This window comes from Salvia miltiorrhiza, chromosome 2 (genome assembly GCF_028751815.1).
Source record: "Salvia miltiorrhiza cultivar Shanhuang (shh) chromosome 2, IMPLAD_Smil_shh, whole genome shotgun sequence".
NCBI lineage: Eukaryota > Viridiplantae > Streptophyta > Magnoliopsida > Lamiales > Lamiaceae > Salvia > Salvia miltiorrhiza.
In genome coordinates this window covers 65,478,481-65,503,372 of record NC_080388.1, presented here as the reverse complement: position 1 = coordinate 65,503,372, position 24,892 = coordinate 65,478,481, and the positions used below count along the sequence as shown (strand labels likewise).

The 24,892-nt window shown below is 36.0% G+C and overlaps 3 protein-coding genes across 4 annotated transcripts; 2 read left to right on the top strand and 1 right to left on the bottom strand.

Moving 5' to 3' along the window:
• Positions 1-626: 626 nt before the first annotated feature.
• Positions 627-3,444, bottom strand: LOC131013055 (N-alpha-acetyltransferase MAK3). 2 transcript variants are annotated; one of them, XM_057941058.1, is made up of 5 exons: positions 3,169-3,444; positions 1,901-2,086; positions 1,695-1,815; positions 1,356-1,411; positions 627-1,174 (listed from the first exon to the last, which is right to left on the bottom strand). In XM_057941058.1, the coding sequence occupies exons 2-5, from the start codon at positions 2,060-2,062 to the stop codon at positions 941-943; spliced, it is 573 nt and encodes a 190-aa protein (XP_057797041.1). In that variant the 5' UTR covers positions 2,063-2,086; positions 3,169-3,444; the 3' UTR covers positions 627-940. The 2 variants fall into 2 exon arrangements, with proteins under 2 accessions (XP_057797041.1, XP_057797040.1); XM_057941057.1 differs by having other exon boundaries at positions 3,196-3,442.
• A 5,978-nt stretch (positions 3,445-9,422) lies between these two features.
• Positions 9,423-18,665, top strand: LOC131013060 (cleavage and polyadenylation specificity factor subunit 3-II). The gene is made up of 14 exons (XM_057941062.1): positions 9,423-9,754; positions 10,179-10,265; positions 10,350-10,600; positions 10,725-10,842; positions 12,204-12,277; positions 12,972-13,108; positions 13,458-13,521; positions 14,001-14,066; positions 14,148-14,217; positions 14,494-14,598; positions 16,116-16,257; positions 16,372-16,471; positions 17,768-18,049; positions 18,087-18,665. Exons 2-14 carry the CDS (start codon positions 10,241-10,243, stop codon positions 18,498-18,500), a joined length of 1,848 nt encoding a protein of 615 aa, XP_057797045.1. The 5' UTR covers positions 9,423-9,754; positions 10,179-10,240; the 3' UTR covers positions 18,501-18,665.
• A 705-nt stretch (positions 18,666-19,370) lies between these two features.
• LOC131013061 (methylthioribose-1-phosphate isomerase) lies at positions 19,371-23,015 on the top strand. Its single transcript, XM_057941063.1, is given in 12 exon segments — positions 19,371-19,389; positions 19,488-19,569; positions 19,967-20,093; positions 20,270-20,325; positions 20,970-21,128; positions 21,253-21,352; positions 21,535-21,579; positions 21,581-21,678; positions 21,869-21,974; positions 22,131-22,269; positions 22,356-22,624; positions 22,745-23,015. Coding segments are annotated over 10 exon segments (1,128 nt in total). The 5' UTR covers positions 19,371-19,389; positions 19,488-19,569; positions 19,967-20,009; the 3' UTR covers positions 22,817-23,015.
• The last annotated feature ends 1,877 nt before the right edge of the window (positions 23,016-24,892 follow it).

Below are 24,892 nucleotides of genomic sequence, written 5' to 3'. Positions count from 1 at the left end.
CTTCTCAGTTACATTAAGCGTTTGCTTCCCTCCGTCTCCATTTCTAATGTCCAAAACAACTTCTCCGGAACATCCGCCCAATTAAAATATTTTTTTGTCTTGTCTCAACAACCAAATACATCAATCTACTTTCATTTATATTGTTTATTAATATTATGATCCTAGGATTTATATATTTATCATTTTCCTATCTCTATTCAATAAATTTAGACTGTTTTTGATTTATACTTTGGATGACTGGATTTGCAGGCGAAAGAAAGAGGAAGCTGAAATTGCTGACAAGCATAGAGAGAGAGAGCTAGGGTGGCTATGCTCTCATGGAACACACGATAAGATACACGAAAAGACACCCAACTATTGTACAAGCACGTCGTGCCTCTACTACCCATTGCATAAAACAACTTCTACACCCTTGAAGTTGAATAAAACAACTCAAAAATATCAAACGCACTTATTCTAATCCGATTACAAATATGAGGAAGCTAAACTCTGCAAAACGAGATTGATTCCAAGATGTATATATGTGTCGGCGGTTCAATTCTTTCAAATACTTTTTAGCATACTTGTACATTTTAGTAAATAGTATACTTAATTAATTAATTCTGATACATTTCATATACCAAAGATGCAATAATTAATTCAACTTGAAACAGAACAAGTTCGAAAATACATGCATCAATTCCTGTAAGAAAAATACACTCAAACATAAAATACAACATATTCCTCTATTTGATGCACTTTCTCAAGTTTGTATCCCAAGTTAGATAACCAAGCTTTACAAAGAATAAAGTTGCAAAGAAATGAAACTAGATCACTACAACAAAAGCTGCATCACTCGAGCTCAGCAGCCATATCAGAACAACTCCCTACATCGATAAATGTGGATCTTGAGGTATGATATAGTGATCATCTTCAATAGTCTACCTCGATACCTGCTGTATTACTGCATATTTCTTTCTTCAGGGGAGATCCCATCCCCATGCTCCACACCCTCATCTACAATCGACTTAATTGAGTCAGAGTAGTTTGGTTCCGGTCGAGGAAACAATAGCTTGAGCCGGAAAGCATCCACACCATTCAAGTAGTATCGGAAAAGCCTCTTGGCTCTAATAAACCCCAGACGACCATACAGTGCTAGTGCTCCTTTATTGGTCACTTCTGCTTCTAGTGTTACCTTTGAAATAAGCAAAAAGAAATTTCAGAAAAATACATAGAATTATGCCAGATAAATTGCATTTTTGGATTCTGTTGTCAGTTACAGCTGTCACAAGAGTCTCAAAGGAGATAGTTGTTATGCTTCTAACCTTGAGAAAAACAAAGGCAGTGCTAATGGAGAGAGTATCAAACTAACATACCTCCTCACAACCTGATTCCATCATCACTTTAATTGATCTACTAACAAGTTCAGTTGCTGCCAAGGAAAGCAAGCAAACAGATCTCAATTATTTGAGTACAGGACAAAGTTTTTTTAAATAAGCATGCTTTTGAACGAGTATATTCAACCCCAGATGCATACTAGTAGTTTGTTGCTTATTTAAAAAGAATCAGAATAGCTTATATTCGGCACAGATATTAAATCAAATTTAAGGTAAGATAAAAGAAGGCTGTATGGCAGAGTTAGAATTTCACTAACTAGGTTACATACACTTTAGCGGCTAAAAAGATAAAATGGAGCTAGTAATGTGGGGAACTACCAATGCCTCGGCCTCTGTAAGGGTTGAGAACAACGAGCATGGCGATGTATCCTCTGAAAGTATGGCGATGATCTCCCATCTTGCATACCACCGTGCCCACGCATTTTCCTTCATGGAATGCCTGCCATTAGGTCAAGCCCAATCAACCAATCAATTGAAAATCCTAATTCTCAAAGAGAGAGAAAGGGTGCATAAAGGAGGCTCACGAGGAAAGAGAGATTGGGCCAGAGATAGACGAAGTATCTGTAGGTAAAGATGGAATATGGTTCGCTCAGCTCCTGATCCACCAGATTCATAATCAGCGGCAGGTGATGCTCGCCGCTGTAGCTCACATACTCTATCTCTGACGTATCAAACTCGGCCGCCATAAAAGCACCACTCTTGTCGGTCGGCTACATGCAAAGAGGGCACGCTGAGTTAAATACAAAAAAAGAAAAGAAATTGCAACGAAGTTGCATATGAGATCAATTAAATATGCCTATTTCATGCAGACCAATCAAGTTAAAGGAGTTGAATGTTATGTAACAGTTATAGAAGGCATGGTGAAACAGACAAGCAACCAAACCACAAAGAAGAAACACAACCCACCAATCGAGAAGAGTAATAGAAGAAGCCAATCCATAAAACTAAAAAGGCCCAGGAAAAGTGAATCAAAAGAGAGAGCAACAAAAAGCAAAGAAGATAAACAAGTACTTCTAACGAGGCGTAAATGAATCGGCAAAATGAAATAGTGGAGTGAAAAATACAAGACTGAGCAGAACATCTAAAATCCTTCACAGCAATTTTGAAGCTTCATTTGCTTGCGAAGAACAAGTGCCATCAACAATTATTCTTCCAAAAGTTTATAGCCAGCTTGAGGTCTTAATCACATTTTATATAGCAAAAACTGTTCAAAATTTATGGCACATTGTTTGCACATCAATAGAATTGGAAAGATTACGGTACTATCAGTCTACATAATGTCATGAGAACTTAAAACCCACTGGTTACATTCCGTTGCACAAAGCAAATTATTAATCATTGGCTAAACAGATATATTATGCTATATGGTTCGTCCTAACAAGAAAACATATTCCACATATATACTCATCCTTCCATTTACCAAGACATATAAACACGGCAAAGTATGCCCACATAAATTATTTAGATTATTGCACGAGCAATCAGAATCTCACCGAAAGGGATCTGGTAAGATTATGCGAACGCCAGAATTTCAGTTACCGCTATTCGTAACCAAACCGATCAACAGCGAGATTGTTTTTTTAAAAAAATCGAATGCCACATTACAACTCACAATAAGAATAAACTATTCCTTTTAAAAAAACAACTATTCCAGTCACAGTTTCACATAGAAACATATAAGAATCGAGCATACGAATCTGTTCTATTCATTCACACATTAGCCACAATCATTTGATTCTAGCATAAGAATTAACAATCTGCCCTGAAACACAAGGGTTAAATTCGAGCATACATAAAATCTGAGGGTTTGAGCTGTTACTTGAAGACTGAAGAGTGAAGGATGAAACGGAGGCCGAAGGCGGGCCGAAAAATGGTGGAGGTGGGGCGACGGGCGACGCGACTGCAGCTGCAGTGAGGCGGAGCCTGAGGCTTCGTCTGTTCCAGTCAGAAATGGCGGCTGAGGGCTAAGGCGGTGGTAGCACGAGGGCGGAGGCGGCGGTGGCTTCTTCTTCCCGTTTCGCAGAAATTGTAATTTCTTCCCGCAAGGTAAGGTATGGGGAGAAATTAATTAGTAATAATTTGTTTTTGTTTTACTAATAAAATTATTAAAAAAAATCCCTCAAGAAAAAAAAATTAAAATAAATTATTAAGGGGTTTATTTTTTATGATTTATTCTTCTTTTTGATAATATTTTTTTATGATTTATAATATATCTAACTGATTATTTTATTCTCACTATCCTTTTAGTGAGAAATGAATTAAACAAAATTAAAAACTAACAACACGTAAAAAAAGTTTGGGTTGGTCTTGAATGTGGCCGGCCACATAGTATGCGGCCGGTTACTTTTAGTAGCGTAAGATATGCATTTGTTCGCATAAATGTATACTTATATAATAGTGTACAAGTTTTCATGAATAAAAGTAGCACATGTCGTGAATATATGTAATACTTTAGAAATATTACATTTTATTGTAACAACAATTACTTTTTGTACGACAATGATTACTTGACCAAATAATTAAGAATATAAGTATTAATGAGTGAAAATAACTAAAAATAAAAGTTCTTATGAATAAAAGTAAACATTATTGTGAAGAAATGTATACTTTCAAACGGACCGCATAGCATGCGGTCGGCCGCATGCAAGTTTTTGCGAAAAGTTTATGTGCATATGTGATCCGTTCACATGGTGTAAATATAGGGGTTCTACGGGTCCACCTCGACCTATTCCATCCTAACTTAGATCGCGCCATGGAATAAGTATTAGTACTTCTTCCGTCCACTGATTCGGGTTCAAATTTTCATTTTTAGTTCGTCCACTAATTTATGTCCTACCCATTTTTAGTAATTACATTTTTAATAAATAAATTATTTTTTCTTAAAAGTCGTGTCTCTTTCTCCACTCAACAAATAAACAAAATATTTTTTCTTAAGATCTGTGCCCCTCCCCCTAAACACGAATTGGTGGACGGAGGGAATATTTGATATTTTTATACTTTTCGGTGAGATTCTGATTGCTCGTGCAATAATCTAAATGGGCATACTTTGTCGTGTTTTATATGTCTTGGAGATTAAATGGATATATGTGGAATATGTTTTCTTGTTAGGACGAACCATATAGCATTATTATATATCTGTTTAGCCAATGATTAATAATTTAATAATTTGCTTTGTGTAACAGAATGTAAGCCGTGGGTTTTAAGTTCTCATGACATTATGTAGACTGATAGTACCGTAATCTTTCCAATTCTATTGATGTGCAAACAATGTGCCATAAATTTTGATCAGTTTTTGCTATATAAAATGTGATAAAGACCTTAAGCTGGCTATAAACTTTTGGAAGAATAATTAATTGTTGTTCTTCGCAAGCAAATGAAGCTTCAAAACTGCTGTCAAGGATTTAGATGTTCTGCCCAGTCTTGTATTTTTCACTCCACTATTTCATTTACGACTCATTAGAAGTTCTTGTTTATCTTCTTTGCTTTTTTTTTTTTTTTACAGTAACCAGGATTTCATTCAAGAATAATCATCGGTTACAATAGCATCTAACCACCCGGGAAAATCACATTCCCACACCTTGGGTTGGCTAAGACAACGCGAAAATTGCGCGAGACAATGGGCGGCCCTATTAGCCGATCTAAAAACATGGTAAACACCCACCAAGATGCATTCCCTGGAGCACTGCAGCATCTCGACCATGTCTTCCGGCAGCAAAAACTTTTCCTCATCAGGGTTCGCCATAACTCTCGCAGCCAAGAGTGAGTCTGTATGAATCTCGATAGGAAGAAGGTCATGTTCAATGCTCACAGCCAGCCCTTGGATAACAGCCATAAGTTCAGCAAAAATCACATTCGAGCTAGGAACCATCGGCTTGGATACAGCCACTTTGATCTCCCCTTTGCTGTCGCGAATGATAACGCCGACTCTGCATTTGTTGGCCGCGCTGTCAAACAAAGCATCAACATCAACCCGGAAGAGCCCATTCCTTGGTTGCCTCCATTTCTTCTCACCCATCTTAACTCCCATCAACATTTCCGACGTGAAGGTGGGTTTCGCCGCCTGGTATGACTCCCACAGAGCGACCACAGCAGGTTCAAAAGTTAGAGCTTTACCTGTATCATCCCCATGCACACGGTCGCAGAAGAAGGACCATGATTTCCAGAGCATCAGTGCCCAAATCTCATAATCCTCTTTGTCATTCTCATGAAAAATCATCCAGACAATGTCCCAAAGCTTCAAGTAATATGCGTTGGCTAGGAGAGGCTAGAATCTTGAGCTCTTCCACGGTTCTCGCAGCAGCGGACAGAACAAAAGTGAGTGCTCGGTTGTCCCCCATCGATCATGGCAGAGGCTACAGATCCCATCCGTAGGTACATGATGAACCCTAAGGTTGGCATTTGAAGGGAGAAGATTAGAAAATGCTCTCCAAAGAAAAATTATGACCTTCGGCGGGATAGACAAACTCCACACAAGCTTATTCTACATTTTCGTATCCACCGCGCTTCGGCTATCATGTTGCTCATAGTAACCCCGTTCGGCAAGATACGCCGTCTTCACCGAAAAGTTACCTTTAGGTTCAAACTTCCAAGCTATCTCTTTTGTCCCGTTATAAGGTGCGTTGTCCCGTTGTCAGAATAGAGGTTATGAACAGCCAGAACAGAGGTTAGGAACAACCATTCCCATGATTTAAAGTTATGTAAATGTAAATCTTTCCTTTTATTTAAACATATATGATATGGTATTGCTCACCAGTTGTTTGATAAAATGCCTAAGAATATAAGTGAGATTTTACAAAACTTGATTTGATCCGACATTGTTATATTGTGTTGGTGTTTGTTATATATAATATGGTATTGCTCACCAGTTGTTTGATAAAATGCCTAAGAATATAAGTGAGATTTTACAAAACTTGATTTGTTTGGCATTGTTATATTGTGTTGGTGTTTGTTATACATTTTGTGAGGCATTGTGTTGCTGATGAATTTGGTGATTGAAATATTTATAGTTGTTTTTGTAACATCTTTCATAGGTGATAATTCACAACCATTCCCATGAAATGCCTAAGAATATAAGTGCGTGTTTGGTATATTGGTAGGGATGTGCCTTGATAGATTAAATTAGGATACCTTTTGTAGATAAAAGGAGTTTAATTAAGATTGATTTGTGTTTGATACGCTGTGCAGCAAACGTAATTTCATGTTTGGTAGGTAGTACTCATAGATAGATTACATAGGGAATTACAGATTTACCCCCATTTCTATTCATGAACTCCGCCTAACTCGCTCTGCTTTTCCTCTTCCACCATCGCCTGCCGACCGTAGCAGTAGCGCCGTGAACGGCATGTGCTCGGTATGAATTTCAGCTCCAACTCCCAATCCCCGAGATCCTATGAATTTCGAACTCCACTATCTCATCCTTCCCTCTCATAATCCTGTCGAACCCCCCCTCCACTCTCTCACCCCCTCCCTCCCCCCTCCCCACCCCACCAAAACAAACTCCCATCTTCCTTCTCCACTGAACACTCCTCTCTCCCCAGAAAATTCAAAATTCAGTCTACCATGACACAATCATAATTGCTTCTTCAACACAATTAGATTTAGGAAATTGCCACAGTATTTAAATCACAAAACATCATATCCCCAAATTTCCAATTAGCAATTAACTGATGCACTTTTAAATAGAAGGAATCATTGTAAAAATGGAATCAAAATCATGTTTACTGGTAAAATTTCTTCCTCAATTTCTGGCAAAAATTCTTCCTCAGTCGCCAACAATTCAGTCCCCCCAAATTTCTCCCATTTCCCGCTAAAAAAACCACTGTCTTCCTCACCTCCGGCTTCTCCGGTGGCGTCGGGAAGGCAGAACATATAAACCCATCTACAATCGATTTTGAATGAAAACGCAGAGGGGCACTTAGGGCATTTTTCTATCGCAGATTCAACATAGCAACCGTATCCGGGGGAAGGATCGGATGGGTATTATAGCGTGTAGTAATATATACTATGAATATACTATAGATGTAAATGTAAATCTTTCCTTTTATTTAAACATATATGATATATGTATATCATACCAGTTGTTTGATAAAATGCCTAAGAATATAAGTGAGATTTTACAAAACTTGATTTGTTTGGCATTGTTATATTGTGTTGGTGTTTGTTATACATTTTGTGTTAGATTGTGTTGCTGATGAATTTGGTGATTGAAATATTTATAGTTGTTTTTTATTGTGTTGCTGATGAATTTGTTGATAGATTGCATTTCATCGAATATTAATTGGTTTATGACTTTTTTTATAGCTGTCCACATGTCGACGACTAATGGATGTATACGCTTGAGTGCCCTCGACGATAAAATGAGAAATAAAACTGTAACTGTCAGAATCCTACGCTTGTGGATTCAAAAGGACATGTCAGGCAAAGAAGGCATAGAAATGATTGTAGTCGACGAATGGGTAAAATTTTAGTGTAAATTCACTGTCATTCCAGTTTTAGACGAGATAATTCTCTTTCAAGTTTTAGACAATATGATGCCCAGAAGTTAGAGATTTGATCTGTCAAGTTTGCGACGAGATGATGCCCACAACTTGGTTAGTCTTAAAACTCCAAATGATACGATGTTCGATAAATTAGTTATGGTCTTTTAAATATCAGGCGATATTATTTTCATAATTAATTATGCTTTTAGAAGTTCAGAATTATATGATACTCACAATTCAATTATGATTTTCAAACTCCATGTAAAATTATGGTCAAATAGCAAAATAAAAAAAAATTAAACAAAATTAATAAATCTTGTAACAACAAATGCAACAAATCAATCCTCCATCATACCAATGTCAAATTTATATGTATTTCTACTCTTTTTTTTTTTTTTTTTTTTTTTTCTTATGCGTCAACTTTTTATAAAATTTCATATGAAAACTAATGGGTATTTTTATGATCTCAACAAAATTAATAATTTAATTGCTAAAAGTTGTCAAGATTAATATAATTTAAAATGTATTACTAATTTAATTTAATTTAATTAATTATATAAATAATTTACATAAAAATTATTTTATATAATTATCATAAGAATAACATAAAATATATAAATTACAAGAAAATATGTACCCGTCGAATTTCGACGGGTAATACACTAGTCTCTTTTGATTCACTTTTCCTGAGTTTCATGGCTTGTCTGATTTACCGCAAAAAATAAAAATAAAAATATATACTCCCTCCATCCCAAACGAAATGTCCTGTTTTTCTTTTTGGGCTCTTCCAAACGAAATGTCCTGTTTCCTTTTTTGGCAATACACTCTCTCTATACTTAATATTTAAATAATTTCCACCAACCCACTTTATCTACTTTATACATATTTCTTAATCTCCGTGCCGCAAAAAAATAGGCCATTTCGTTTGGGACGGAGAGAGTAATATATACTCCCTCCGTCCACCAAAAAAACTCCTACTTGCCCTTAAATTTCTGTCCACCAAAAAAACTCCTATTCTGCTTTTTAGACATTTATACCCTCCCTTCTTTTTTAGTTTTACTACCCTTTACCATTAAATGTGCTACCCTTGTTATTATTATTATTATTATTATTATCATCGTTATTATTATTATTATTATTATTATTATCATTATTATTATTATTATTGTTATTGTTATTATTCTTATTATTGTTATTGTTATTATTTCTATTATTATTGTTATTATTATTGTTATTATTATTATTATTATTATCGTTATTATTATCGTTGTTATTATTATTATTATTATTATTATTATCCTTATTATTATTATTATTATCATCGTTATTATTATTATTATTATTAATATTATTATCGTTATTATTATTATTATCGTTATTATTATTATTGTTATTATTATTATTATTATCATTATTATTATTATTAAATAGCTAGTGAAAGATTAGTAAAAGTAATCACCATACATAAATACTACCCTTTTAGTCTTTTACACCATCTTTTTCAGTTTTCTTAGTCTCCGTGCCGAACCCCAACTGGCAGTTTTTTGGTGGACGGAGGGAGTACTAATTTTATTTATTATCGATAATCTATCTCTCTCCTCTCTAACTCTTCGCGCCAACGTATCTCTCTGCTCCCTGTGTCTCTCTATCGCACTCGCTCAGTTCGCCGACGCAGCGTCGGTGACGCTCCCCGGCCCCCATCCGGCCTCCGCCTCAGCGCCCTACTCCACCTCCTTAAAGGCTTAATTAAACAGCCCGCCGCCCTGCTCCGTGCCCTTCCAGCTCTAGGCCCCCCCTGCGCCGCGCCTCTCGCTCTCGGTCCGCCGCCCTTCTACGCGACGCATTTCCTACCTCAGCCCAGGCGCTTCAGAATCTCTGCTATTAGCCTATTAAGGTAAGGTATGTGAATATTTTCTCCTTTGTCTTCAATTTTCTCTGCTATTAGCCTATTTACTTTCGCAAATCGCAAATGGGCAATGCTCATTGCTCAGATGTTAGTTACTACCGATTACTGAACTAGGAAGAGTTTGTTCTCAATGCTCCAGAAATTTGACAAAATGGTGAAATCTTCGAATTCTTTTTTTGGTATGGAATTACGGAAATTTGATGTTAGGCTGCAATTTATAATCCTTGGAATTTTGATGTTAGGCTGCAACCAATTTTATTGTTGCAAAAGAAAAAAAATATCAGTTACGAAGGTGGCTGAAATTTCATTTTTCTGCCTGAACTAGTCAAGTGTTTAACACTCTGTATATTGCAACAATCATAATATATTCCGTTAAGAATTTTATTGCGATGCTTTATTTAATTTCTTCCGTTGCAGAGATTAAAAGTATAAAACGGAATTTGGAAGAACGGGTCGTTACACCCATCAACTGCCTAGGGATGGCTATCGAATGCCTTGTGCTTGGTAACTATTTGTATTGATTAGGGAAACACTTTCAAAAACTTGCCTAGAAACTAAAGTGAATGAATTGTGCATCTAATTGGGCAGGCGCGGGGCAAGAGGTGGGGAAGAGCTGTGTGGTTGTGACAATAAATGGCAAGAGAATAATGTTTGATTGTGGGATGCACATGGGCTACACAGATCATCGGCGATACCCAGAGTTTTCTTTGATTTCAGATTCTGGCGACTTTACCAGTGCACTCTCTTGTGTGATCATCACACACTTCCACTTGGACCACATTGGAGCCCTTCCGTATTTTACTCAAGTTTGTGGCTACAATGGCCCCATTTACATGACGGTACCATACCCATGTTCATATTTTCTCTTTATGTTATTTTTCCTATAGCAGGCCCTTTTTCCTCAGTTTTACCTTTGACTTTTTAAAATTGTCTAAGTGTCCTGGACAATTTTTGCTGCTATAGTATCCAACGAAGGCCTTAGCTCCACTGATGCTCGAGGATTATCGAAAAGTGATGGTTGATAGAAGAGGAGAGGAAGAGCAATTTAGTTGTGAACATATTGCAGAATGTATGAAAAAAGGTTCAACTTTTATCAACCACTCTACCTTTTTTTTTGCCTCCGTTGTATGTTATATACTTGTTCAGAGTCAAAGTTTATGCAAGCAAGCTGTAGTTTAGCATCTATAGAGTAAAAGTTAGGGGGACCGCACCCAAGGAACCAATCCACTATTATGAAGTAAAGTTACAAAGTACACATTAAGGACTCCACCTTATGTCGCTTAGTAACTTCCCAAAACCTCATACACAATGAATTGCTAACTATGCATATCAAAAACACTCTACCGCTAGCTAGCACATGACACTACTAGCACACCGAAGAGACACCTAGCAGGAACAAAAGACTCTCACACTACATTGTGCAAGGTTAATCAATTCAAGGGAGACATGTAGCCAGAGTATAGAGAACTAATTCTTGTGTTAAATGTTTAGTTTAATTTATCTATTCTTACCAAACAATTAGAGAAAAAATGAACGCACTATAAATGAGAAAAATATACTTCCTTTCAACATGTTGGCTGTTCGTTTTGCTTTTTACTTGTATCACTTGAAATAGGTTTTGTTTTTGTATGATGGTTTTACTTGAAACTTGAATATCAAAGGGCGTACTTTAGCTCTGTGGGCATAATTATTAGAAGTGGAGCAGAAATGTTTGGCAATTAAGAACATTCATGTCAAATACTACCTACATCATTAAAATGCCTAACTGCATGCTTAAAACTTTTTTTTTTAGGTCTTCTTGTTCTTGATGACTCTCAATTTGGTTTGCAATGCCATAGAACCTTTTCTCTCCTCTTTCTTCTCTTCACACTTCACAGTGCTACGAAGCATTTTCTTTTTTGCTTGGTGCTTCCTTGATGATATTTTATTGCTCAGTCATTCCCATCAAGTCATCAACTATTTTCTAGAGGCACTCTGGTGGAGCTCAGGGCAATGGGAACACTAAATGGTTGCCTTTTCAGATACTGTTATAGTTGACTCCTGGCATGTGCTGTTTGACTGTATGAGCACACACACACACACACACGTATATATATATATAGGGTTAGTTTCTATGGAGAAGCAAACAAAAGTAGAGAATAGAGAAGCATTGAACATGTCATGAACATATCAGTAGAAAAATAGAGAAGCAGTTGAACATGTCATGAACTTTTGGGGGCTGGAGGGTTCGATGGCTGTTCATGTTCAACACAAATTTCCGTTGAACATGGCGCGAATCAATCTCAGCCGTTAGATTAAATAAGATTAATGGCTGAGATTGTTTCTCTTTTCTTTGCAAATATTTGCTTCTCCATAGAACTCTCTCCTATATATATATATATATATTATTGTTTAGTCATCTTATTGCTCTCCTTTACATGTGCTACGGTCTATGCGAAATAGTGACTGCAGTGGATCTAAAACAGACTGTTCACGTTGATAAAGACCTCCAGATTCGAGCCTACTATGCAGGGCATGTAAGGGCTTCCATTCCTTGCTCCACACATGTTACTAATAGCTCTTACACACAAAACACATCAAAAACTGATCCTACTTCTACAAATGACCTCTAAGATATCTGTATTAGGTTTAACATATTGTAATTTTGAATATGCTGCCTTTTACTCAAGAAATATATTGATGTGGAAAGAATCCCTAATATTTCTGTTCACTAGATACTAAAATTTGAATTTGAAGCAATTCATACTTTAATTCAACTCGTGGAATAAATGCTGAAAGAAAGAAAAGATATGGGAAATGGAGTTGTGATTGATATTTGATTATATTCTGAGGTTCGTGAAGTATCAAATGTTTCGTCAAAAAACTTCATACATGTTGGTTTCACTATGATATAGCTTGGTTGCACAATTGAAAGAAACTTGATAGCAGTAGTAATAACTAGGTCATATAAAACGATATCATGATTTGGCCCATTTGGGGTTATTTGGCTGTCTCTATCTGTAAAAGGTGCAACTCAATGTATGAATATGTATTTCATTACTAGACACTTCTAGTCCATCATGTTTAATTCTGATATAAAGTTCTACAATATTTAACAAAATTGCATTCTGGAACTTTTGGTGTCTGCCTATTAGGTGCTTCTTCTATCAAATTTATATTTTTCTTTGGGTATTGTCCAATTTGCTTAGAATTAAAACACATCTTTCTCAGGTTCTTGGGGCTGCAATGTTTTATGCCAAAGTGGGTGATGCTGCTTTAGTGTATACAGGTGACTATAACATGGTGCCTGATAGACATCTTGGAGCAGCTCAAATTGACCGACTGCAGCTAGACCTTGTTATAACCGAGTAAGGGAAACTCTATACCTTAGTGAATTTATACTAACTAGAAATCCTAACTTGGCTAGGGTTGCATATGACATTTGCATGTTCTAGGAAATTTTATAACTTGAACGAATGAGCTGGATTTAGAAGATAAATTCATAATTAGAGGATTTTTTTTTCGAGCAGATAATTAGATGAACTTCAAAGTGGCTGCATGTAAGTAAATGGGGGCGACGTATTAGTAGTTACAGATTTATATCATTTTCTGCTTCTTGCTATGCACTCCAGCTGCATGCTTCACTGAATACATAGCCACAGTTGGCTGATCTATTTGTACAGTTGTTAAGATGTCCTCATTTTTTTCTTTGAACAGGTCAACTTATGCAACAACATACCGTGATTCAAAATATGTTCGAGAGAGGGAATTTCTAAAAGCAGTATGAATCTTCAGTCAGTTGACTTTTGTTAACCTGATATACTTTGTTCTTTTCATACCTTTTCTTATGTATCCTTTATCATCACCCAAAACAGATTGCAAGTTACTAGTTTTGGTATTCTGCGTTTTTCGTTCTTATACCTGAACAGAAGCAATTATACTCCGAAGTCCTAAGTACTAAATAATAAAATCCAATTAATTCATGGTCACAGTTATGAATGGTACTTGTTGATTGGAATACTTACCTCTCTTTTTACGCCTGCTATGCAATATCCATATATCCATAAGTCTCCTCAGCCCTAATAATAAGCATTTAGTTACTAGATACACATGTGAGTTGTTTGATGCAGGGTGGATGTTTGTCTAGGTGTATATATGTTGTGTGTTTTCCTCCTGAATCGTGCTTCTAATCTGATGGATTTGTATTTGAGGTGTGTATTTAGATGTGCTTAAATCCACATGTAATTGATTTTCTTGCAGGTTCACAAATGTGTTGCTAGTGGAGGAAAGGTTCTAATTCCTACATTTGCTCTTGGGAGGGCTCAGGTCTTTACTATTCACAGTACATAATTGTGGATTTATTAATGTAGTTAATTTTTCTTGCACTCCTGATAACATTATTTTCAGGAACTGTGTATGTTATTAGATGATTATTGGGAGAGGACAAATCTTAAGGTGCCAATATACTTCTCTGCAGGTATACCCTATTTCCCATTATCGTTTCAGAAAAATTGGTAATGGGATTGACAGTGGCTTGCTCGGAATAAGGTTCTTGCACGGGCCAAGAATTAGTAGATATTTGGCAGGACTCTTTGTATGAATGTTGATGTTATTTTAGTATTAATTATTTTCTCTCAATGCATTATCACTTTATCAGCTTTTGTTTGCTAGGATATAGTTGACAGTCAGCACGCTTCATGTTTTGTCATCTATGTTCTTAAGTTGGTCGGTTGTTGAGTACATTAATTCTCAGGTTTGACCATACAAGCAAATCTGTATTATAAGATCCTCATCAGTTGGACCAGCCAAAAGGTCAAGGATACTCATGCTAGACACAATGCATTTGACTTCAAAAACGGTAAGTGATATGCTGCCTTTTTCCAACAATGACCTTAAGTGATATGCTGCCTTTTTTGTCCGCTGAATGCAATTTGATGATTCTTGTCCTTCTAAGGTACTTTTTGGCCAGTAAATGTGTGGTTTTTGTGTGTGGATGTAAATACTTAAGTCTTTTCATCTTCATAGTTTTCAATTTTGCTTTGAATTATAGAACAAATAGTATATAGAACATTAATGTTTTGTGATCAATTTGATAATCGTCCGCTGCACATCCAGCCTTGCATTCTTATTTGCACTTATTCATCACTGAGCATCTTAGCCTTGTCTATTCTTTGAGTTTGGTAAATCTTTTGTTAGGTGGAGCATTTAGGAGACAACATCAAGTGGCTATAAAATTCTTTCATGGGGATATGACAGCTTGATATTGCTTTGATTCAAATTGTATAATTAATGTTGGTTTTAAGAATTGTTGAGTAATGAGAAGATGGTGGTAAGATTGATTTAGTAAGTCTGTCGAAGTTGTAGCTGATATATATTAGGAGAGCAACAAAAAATAGGAGGAATTTGAATTAATGATAACTGAATGAACTGCCTCTAGGAAGAACCAAGAACAAATGAACAATCAGAACAGGCCAAGCGCATCTGTACCGTGCACTGAATTCAAGAAAGACAAATCCTAGACTAGTCTTCCCGAAAGGATAAAGAACTCTTATATTCTCTAGGCTAGCAAATCCCACAAAAGGAGCTTGCAGCTCAATCCCAATAATAATTAGCTAAAATAATTAGCAAATGAAGAAATGAACAGAATACACTGCCCGAGCATCAGGCACGGTTACGCGTTTGCCTTTCTCCGCTCGATTAAACCTTGTCTGCAACAACTCCTCCCTCCTTCCTAACAGTCTTGTCCTCTGTCCGCAAGACTGAAATCTGGAAATTGCCTTGCGAATTTAGCCTCATCAACCCATGTTGCTTCATCTTTTTCCTTGCCTCTCAGCTGCACCAACAACTACTGAATCCTCTCCTCTCTTAGCCATATCCAATGATCAAGCATCTCATATAAATTTTGGATCCATCACCCATAACTGCTTCAGCGATTCGGCTTCTACAGAACACTCCCCAACCACAGCCATAAGTTAGGCAACATTGAAAGATGGATGTAAGCTAGAGTTGTCGGGAAGGTGCAGCCAGTAGGCCCAGGTACGCCACTGCTCCAATATGTTTAAGAACTTCAAATGTAAGCATCAGGGTTGGGATGGTTTGACAGCCTGCCTACATGTGCTGAATACTAAATGAATATGTTGAATATTTTTATCTATTTACCTGTTGGTGATTAAATTTCGTTTTCTGATCTTGACATCATCTTCCCCCATTGACAGGTCCGACTTAAACATCCTTGAGATTTTTCAAATGAAACATGTTGAATATATTGACATCATCTATTTACCTGTTGGTGCTATCTGAAACTTGCTTAACCTGTGTAAATAGATATGTAAAAAGTACCCTACCGAATCTATACTAAATTGTGAAATGTTGCAGTCATCAGTTTTGATCGTTCCTTGATAAATGCTCCGGGACCTTGTGTCCTTTTTGCTACACCTGGAATGATTAGTGGGGGCTTCTCTCTTGAAGTTTTCAAGCAGTGGGCTCCATACGAAGAGAATCTTGTCACGCTGCCAGGGTATTATTTTAGTCTTGTCCAACTTAAGTGATGTCTTTCACAACCATCATTTTGCACTTCTACTTCTTTTTTCTTTTGCAACTTTTATCTCAATTCTCTCGGTGTTTCCTTCAGATATTGTTTGGCTGGAACTATAGGACACAAGTTGATGTCAGCCAAGATACCGACACAAATTAAGCTTGATGAGGATGTCAAAATCGATGTGCGATGCCAGGTTCTTACCCTCCTCTTATGATATAGTAGTATTATTTTTTTCTTCTTTGATTGCCCAGAAAGATGAACGCTTGCAACTTTGTTGTACTTTGCTCAATTCCTTAGCATGTGTTTGTTTTAGATTTAGGGTGTGTGTTTGTATTGGGATTTGGTGGTGGGTTTTGTTATGGATATAACATGTTCAATAAACTGACTAGTGTTTAATATTATATGAGATCATAGTCATTTAAATTACAAATTTTGACCTAATTTGCAAATTTTGACTACTGTTGATTGCATAATATTGAAAGGCTTGGTACTTGTTTGCAACACTTTAAAAGTTAGGTTGAAATTGCAAATTGGGTCGAAATCTATGATTTAAATGCCAATCATCCCATATAATATTGGTAGATTAATTGGAACTGGTGAAATGATGAATATTTGAATGTATATATATATATATATATATATATATATATATATATATATAGGGTGAAGTTCTATGGAAACCACTTCTTATATAGAGAATGAAGACCAAATCTTGTGCGTTGATCTTGCTTAATCTAACGGTGATCATTCGTCCATTAATTATTGTAATTTTACCATATTTATTTATTTCCCTAATTACAACTAATCAAATCTTTTATTTATGCTCAAATATCTCCCTCACTGATCCGTCCCTCTCTCCAAACTCACGCTCTCTCTCTCTCTCCCACATGTTCGTAGAAAATACTAATGAACATACTAATGTTCGTAGAAAAACAAACGAACATACTAATGTTCACATAGAAAATACTAATGAACGTACTAATGTTCGTTGCTATGTTCGTAGAAAAATGAATGAACATACTAATGTTCGATGATATATGCGTAAAAAAACAAATGAACAACGATATGTTCGTAGGAAAATAAATGAACATACTAATGTTCAGCTATTACGTTCATTGACGAATGGTATCACATCAGAAAAGGAATGGAGTATTTCATAAACATACCAAATTAATTTAATATCATGGAATTTTATGGTCCCTTGATTCAGATTCATCCAACGGACATGATGTGGTCTCTATTCTCCATCTAAGTAGGTGGTTGCCATGGAAGCTATATCCGAGCATATATAGATATGTATTTAAAATTATTGTTTATGTTTTTGAAAATATACATATTTAATTATGTAAATTTGAAGACCTTTGAAGTATTCTGCTAACTGAGAGCTCTGTTTGTATTTATCCGTGCACAAAAATGCCCCCTTTTCTGTTTAAGTGCATGTTATAGTTGGATTTTATTCATATTTGGCCTTCCCCAATCCTCTTTGCAGATTCATCAATTATCTTTTAGTCCACATACCGATGCCAAGGGAATCATGGACCTTATTAAGTTTCTCTCGCCTAAGCATGTGATCCTTGTACATGGAGAAAAGCCTAAGATGGGTGCACTTAGAGAAAAAATCCAGTCTGAATTGGCAATTGAATGTTGTTATCCGGCAAATAATGAAACTGTGCTCATTCCTTCAACACATCACATAGAAGCTGGTGCGTCTGATGCATTTCTGCAGAGTTGCCTGGTCCCCCAATTTCAAATTTTTGAAAACCAATGTTGGGTCGGACGAGAGAACAATAGCTCATCCTCTGTTGCAGGTTTATGATGACCGAGTGGCTCAAGGGATATTAACCCTGCAGAATCCTAGAGTTTTTAGTCAAAATGAATTGAGGGACGTGTTAGGAGTAGAAAATCATCAAGTGAAGTTTGCTCATTGTTGTTCGGCAGCATATGATTCAGATTGGTCGCCTTCAATATCTCAAAAAAACTCTTTGCTGCAGCTATTATTTGGAATAGTTTCCCGAGATTTTCCTGATTGTATTATGCTTGATTCCCAAAAGAGCATTCAAGTTGGGTCGTTTGTTGTGTCTCTGTGCTCAAGGGAAGAATGTCCCAGCAGCAACGAGGATGCACTACATTTTTGCTGCACCTGGTCCGCGACTGACGAGGAGCTTGCTTGGACAGTTATTTCACTAGTAAAGAATGTCAAGTTGAGCAGGGACTTCACTTGATTCTTTCTACACTTTGGTGGATTTCTAGTGTAAACATTATTCAAAGCTGCTCCTATGTTCGTGATACAATGACAAAAAAGAAAAAATAGATGTAACCTTTTACTTCAAAGATTGTTCTACTTCCACCAGTTTAAAGCTATTCCAATCAGTCTATTTTGCACATTACTTGAGGTGGGTGGATGGCAAATATAGTGAATTTTGAGAACCTACAAATAAATTTACCCCTTGTGCTAGCAATAGCATGGTCATTCTAAACCAGGGGGCTTAGCCCACTGGCCACCGGGTCCTCACTTAAGTGAAGTGACCCGGGTTCGATCCCTCTTGGGAGCGAATTGGAGATTGGAGATATAAGGTGGATTTGGTGAATGGAGAGATAAGGTGGTTCTTGGAGTGGATGGGGAACTAATTACTAACATCTAACATGACTTTGACCGATCAAAAAAAAAAAAAAAAAAAAAAAATAGCATGGTCATTCTAATTTATATTTTTCTTCATAACTTAAATAAACTCTCCTGAATGATTAAAAATTCCAAATCAAGCAGAACATTCATTTCCTTGAAGATCAATGTATGCTATTGAAATGGGAATAACTTTAACAGAAACTTAAATTTCAAACAAAGGCTTCCTCATGGTCCAATTGGGTGTAGCAGCTCACGAGCTCCTTCCTCTCCTCCCTCTGCTTTCTCTTTCCTTCTAACGCCACTTCCACCACAAACACGCTCTCTATGTCTCTTTAATAATGCTATCTTTGCAATTGTCGGATTTTAGATGGCTACTTCATCACTGTGTTCCGAAAAATTAAAAAAAATAAGATAATAGCTGAATAATTTTAATATAAATTTTAAAATTGGCGTGCAAAATCAAAGTTGTTTAAAGTTTACTATAGATAGTATGATATTAATCATATTTTTAATTGTAAAATCGTATTTTCTTAGTATATTTTCAATTGTAAAAAGGTTCCTCATTCTGTTAATACCCTTTCTGCAGAGAAAGCTTCCATATACCCAGACTGACAGCAATTTCCTCTCTGCACCGCCGCCGCCACCTCTCCTCGGCAACGCCTCACCACGTAAGCTCTCGCCGCTCTAATCTTAGCGTGAACCAGGCATTACGTAACTCAAACATGGCTAATTTTCTTCTTCTTTTCTTTCAATCTATCTTTTTCTTTTTCTTTTCCTTTTTTGAGTTGGGGTGAGCTAGAGTTTGAACTGAACTTTTGAGACTAACAATTAAAATGGAAACATTAGAAGTTCCAAGTTGGGTAGAGCTAAAGGGATGGGTCATGCCGCCTTTTTAAATAATAGTAATCTCAAACATGTTTTATCCCCATTAACTGGCATCGTATTCCCATTAACACGGCATTTGATTTTAGATTCTCCTTTGCTTCTCCAAACGATTACGCTTTTTTTTTAGTGATCCTTTTACAATCAGTTAATTAAGCCCCTGATTTCACTTCATAATTGTAGCAGATCAAGATTAAACTGAAAGAAGCAGAAAACCAAGTTAGCAATGGCTGATGAGGTTGGGATAGAACAGCAGAATTCCCTACAGTCGATATGCTACAAACGGGGATCGCTTCAATTGCTTGATCAGGTACCCTTTTTTTTTAAAGGTTATTGCTTTTCTTCAACGTGATAATTATATATACTGTGTATTTTGGTGGTTGAAAAATCTTTGCTTGATTACTACTATTATCTTCATTTTTCTTGTTTTATTTTCATTTGTAGGATGGTGTCATTTTAGTAACTCTTTTTTCGCCATTTCTGCAGAGAAAGCTTCCACTTGAGACCATATATCTGGATGTCAGAGATTCAAAAGACGGATGGTGACCAATTCTCCCGTATTAACTACTATTTTGTTTTTCTTTGGGGCTCATGATCTTAAATTTTGGTCCTTATTGAGGGTGTGTGGATGAATTAGGATTTAGGAGTAAGACTGGAGCAACATATTATTGTTAATTAGAAGCAGATTGATGCTTCGGCACTCTTCCTAATTGTCCGGTTATGTTCTGGTCATATGAATCTCTATGCTTGAAATACTTCATATGTAGAATATAATTATGTCCATAATCTAGCAATTTGGGATCTTTTCCCACTCTCCATCTGCTCCTTAGGAACTTGGAGAATGTTATGTATATATGAACATGGTAGGAATGTTTAAATCAGCTGGCAGTTTTAAGAGGGGATAGTTCTCTGTGAATTTAGGCCTCTTTTCTCAATGCTAGTTTCAGATGTATCGACCAAATTCAGCATGAAAATTAATAATTTCATCTTTCATTTTCATTTACCTTGATTGTTGCCTAATGTAGAGTTACACACAGTTTTAAGCGTCGCATTACAGTGTCATGTCTGTCTTTTATTCGCCTGATAATTGAGAGCCTTACTTCGCATCATATGAATGAAAATGTATGCCAGTGGAATTATAAGCTATATATCATCATCTCTTTGCCTGTTACATTTGTCTTTTCAGGGTTGCCATAAAGGACATGGTTGTGCGTGGTGCACCAGCCATTGCCATAGCTGCTGCTCTCTCCTTGGCTGTGGAAGTTTCCAATTTAGGGGCATTTAGTGGGACTCCTAATGATGCAGCATCGTTTCTCAGCAATAAATTGGACTATCTTGTATCAAGGTGGTTATTCACTATATATATATATGTGTGTGTGTGTGTGTGTGTGTGTGCGCGTATTATTTTGATTATGAAGGTACTCCAGATGTAATTTGAACTGAGGAAAGACCTGGTTTCGGTTTGCAGCCGTCCCTACAGCTGTGAATCTTTCAGATGCTGCAACAAAACTTAAGGAAGTTGTACACAAGGCTACAGCTACTGCTGCTGATGTACAGACAGTCTATCAGGTGTGTACTGATATACTTGGTATGGATACAGGCTATTCCCTATCCCAATGGCCCTCAGCTTTGTGGGCTGTATGAAAAACTGCACCGGAAGCCAGTTTAAAGGGTAGTCAGACCAAACCCGACAGTATTTCATGTCGCTTGCTGGCAGAGGTGAAAGTAATAGTTGATTTAATGTTATACAGACTTACATTGAAGCTGCTGAAAAAATGCTTGTTGATGATGTTGCAGTCCAATAAGTCAATCGGACACCATGGAGCTAGTTTAATTCAAAAGCAGCAGGCAGCTTCTACTAGTCTTTCTGTGTTGACTCACTGCAACACAGGCAGGTACTTCCTTGAGCACCATACTGATTTGTACCCAATACTTTCTAACAAATGTCATCAGTGTGAATTAAACAAACAGAAAAGAATTCTTAATGGTTGATTAGTTAGCTTTTCATGCTTCTGGCTATTGTATAGAATGCGATCTGATCATGTGAAAGTTGACCCAGCTAGAGTTGTTTTATTAATTAAACAGTCTAGCAACAGCTGGATATGGAACTGCTCTAGGCGTGATCCGTGCTCTTCATGAGAAAGGAGTTTTGGGAATGGCCTACTGCACGGAAACACGGCCTTTTAATCAAGTGAGCAAATTAAGTTTTAGTCCTTTGACATGATCAAGAAATTATGCTTGCATATTATGGTTTGTGAAGAAGATGGAACTAGTAGAATTTATAGAATTATGGGTTTAGAGTAAGCAATGGAGCTTGGGGATTTATGTTTTCCGTAAACAACCTCAGGGGTCAAGACTGACAGCTTTTGAGTTGGTACATGACAATATTCCTGCTACTCTAGTAGCTGATTCTGCAGCAGCAGCATTGATGAAAGCTGGGCAGGTGAATGCTGTGGTGGTTGGGGCTGATCGTGTAGCTGCTAATGGTATCTTCAAAACTGCATATAATTCTGTTGATAGTTTCATTATGATGTAGATAATTAAAGTAGTTGAGTTCCTTGAGTACTTCTAGGTGATACTGCCAATAAGATCGGAACATACAGTCTTGCCCTGTCAGCAAAGCATCACGGCATTCCCTTTTATGTGGCTGCTCCTCTGACTTCCGTGGATTTGTCCATTTCTTCTGGGGAAGAAATTGTTATAGAAGAAAGGTCAGCAAAAGAACTACTTCATGCCCGTGGAGGACTGGGAGAACAAGTGGCTGCTTCTGGAATTTCTGTATGGAATCCTGCCTTTGATGTTACACCAGCTACTGTCATCACCGGCATTATTACAGAGAAGGTGCTTAACTACTACCTCCTAATATGTTTTGTATAAGTCCCCTCTCTCTCTCACACACACACACATTTTGACTCTCTCCGTGCTAACCCCCATCCCCATCCCGCTCCTTGTTCCTTTCAGGGAGTCATCACAAAAGATGGGAGGGATTCTTTCAACATCAAAAGCTTCACAGAAGAATTGGCAAGCAAGTAAGGAATGTTGAATTAGATGAGGTATGATGATGCTCAAGGAGTCATGTCCTTCTCCCAACTTACTTGAAAATAATGGGTTAACATTTGATCATCTCTATCCTTATTATATGTGTTAGTGTACATTCATAAATGCTCATGGTTTGGTTTTCTCTAATTAATTATCAAGTGGAAATGGGCCTTGATGGGTTCTCATAGACAAAGATGCTCAACAAATGACTCTTCTAATATTGCTACACATCATGTGCAATAAATCGTTCACATTTAAACTATGTTAGCATCATTTTTTTTCCCTCTTATGTCTCATAAATCGTTTGTACACAGTACATGATTCAAATTTATTTAGTAACCTATTGACTAAGAAAAAAATATGTAGTACTCCATTATTTTGTGAATATAGATATAAAAGTGATGTGTAAGGTATCAACAACTAAAATAAGTATATGCGATCCAAGATGAGTCCAAATTGAGTGAAGTAGTTTGGTCTATATATATGTCAGAGAAACTTGTACTAGTGTCTATAATTAATTAATGGTGGGAGTTGTATTTGACAGACTTGTATTAGTTGTATTATTCCAAATATCTATTTATGAGAGTCGCAGCTTTCACATTCTTTGCAAGTATGCACAATTTTATTTCGATACCTCATTTCAATTTTATTGCCTCCGAATCGTACAATTCATTCTAAATACATCGCCTGCCGCATACTATTGTTTATAAAGAAAAAAAAAGATTATATCCTTATTCGATTCAGGAATTATGCTTGGTATAGACTTTCAATTCACGTTATTTTGTTAGATTCTTGAAATTTATTTTGGTGAGATTTTGAGCATTGTAGCCATGTTATAATTGGATCTTTGAATAGTTAGTTTGTTTAATTAATTGAGTTATTAAATAATAAGCTCAATAAGTTTAATTGAAGTAAGTCTCATTCCCAAATGACATGATAGCACGAAGTTTATAATTGGATCGCCATAAGCTTATGAAAGTATCACCACTGAATTTCAAATCCAATTTGTTGAAAAGTCCAAATCTCGTATGATTTCTTTATTTTTATTAAAATAAAAAACCACGACTAGCCAATCACGGCGCTATCAGTATCTTTGCTAACAAATTTTTTATTTTGGATTTAGGGTATCGTATTGAAATAACATTACAAAAAGGGTTTGATATTGATGGAGATATTAATTATTCTCACTACTAATTCAATATTATCCATGTATCTAGCCTATATACATGGATTCAACTAAACGTATTTTCCATATTAATTACGATGATGAAATTTCTAAGAGATTATAGTAGCTAATTAAGAGATTAGGATTAGGATATAAAAGTTGGATGATTTCGTATGCCGGTAATTAAAAGTTGGATTCAATTCGGGGTCAAAATCAAGAGAGAATTCTAAACTCAGACGCCAAATAGCTTTATCACCCATTGATTGCGACAAATTACGTACGCTTATATTTTTAATTTTTACAACCTATTATTTTTCGCTCTCACTCTATCATTTTATATTGTTGTTTGACTCATTAATTATCAAACGAACTACGCATCCTTTTATTATACGTATTGATGGAGATAAGATTCATTTGTTTATTTAATTTATTAGTCTTTTTAAATCTTACTAGCAAAAAGAAGGTATGTTGTACTGTGTAATTAATGTTATTTTATTTTATAATTTATTATTTTAAAAAATCTATTAATTCATGAACTTTTATTAGATAATTTATTGAATGTATATATTTATCTATAAGCCTTATTAATAACTATAGATATATATCACATAGATTAAGTGTAATATCTAATGAATTAATATATTCTTATAAATATATAATATGTAAAATAACCTTAATATAAAATATGTAATAGGCAATCCACAAGTTGTGCCTTAGGATGCCTTAGACTCTTTTTCTATTAGTATAGATTCCTTAAGTTACTTGTTTTATTTTATTTACAATTTAATAGTGTTGCATCAGTTTTCTAATAGGATTAGATATTTTATTTAGAATTTCATTAGCAGCCCATACATAATACATATGGCTTGGTGGTGGAATATTAATAAAGTTTGAGATTTATTTCG

Coding starts and splice junctions, on each gene's coding strand:
- LOC131013055 (XM_057941058.1), bottom strand. CDS start 2,062: ATGGCGGCCGAGTTTGATACGTCAGAGATAGAGTATGTGAGCTACAGC. Junction 1,412..1,694: donor TTACAGAGGCCGAGGCATTG/GTAGTTCCCCAC, acceptor TTTCCTTGGCAG/CAACTGAACTTGTTAGTAGA. Junction 1,175..1,355: donor TGGAATCAGGTTGTGAGGAG/GTATGTTAGTTT, acceptor CTTATTTCAAAG/GTAACACTAGAAGCAGAAGT.
- LOC131013060 (XM_057941062.1), top strand. CDS start 10,241: ATGGCTATCGAATGCCTTGTGCTTG. Junction 10,266..10,349: donor TATCGAATGCCTTGTGCTTG/GTAACTATTTGT, acceptor CTAATTGGGCAG/GCGCGGGGCAAGAGGTGGGG. Junction 14,218..14,493: donor GCCAATATACTTCTCTGCAG/GTATACCCTATT, acceptor ATTAATTCTCAG/GTTTGACCATACAAGCAAAT.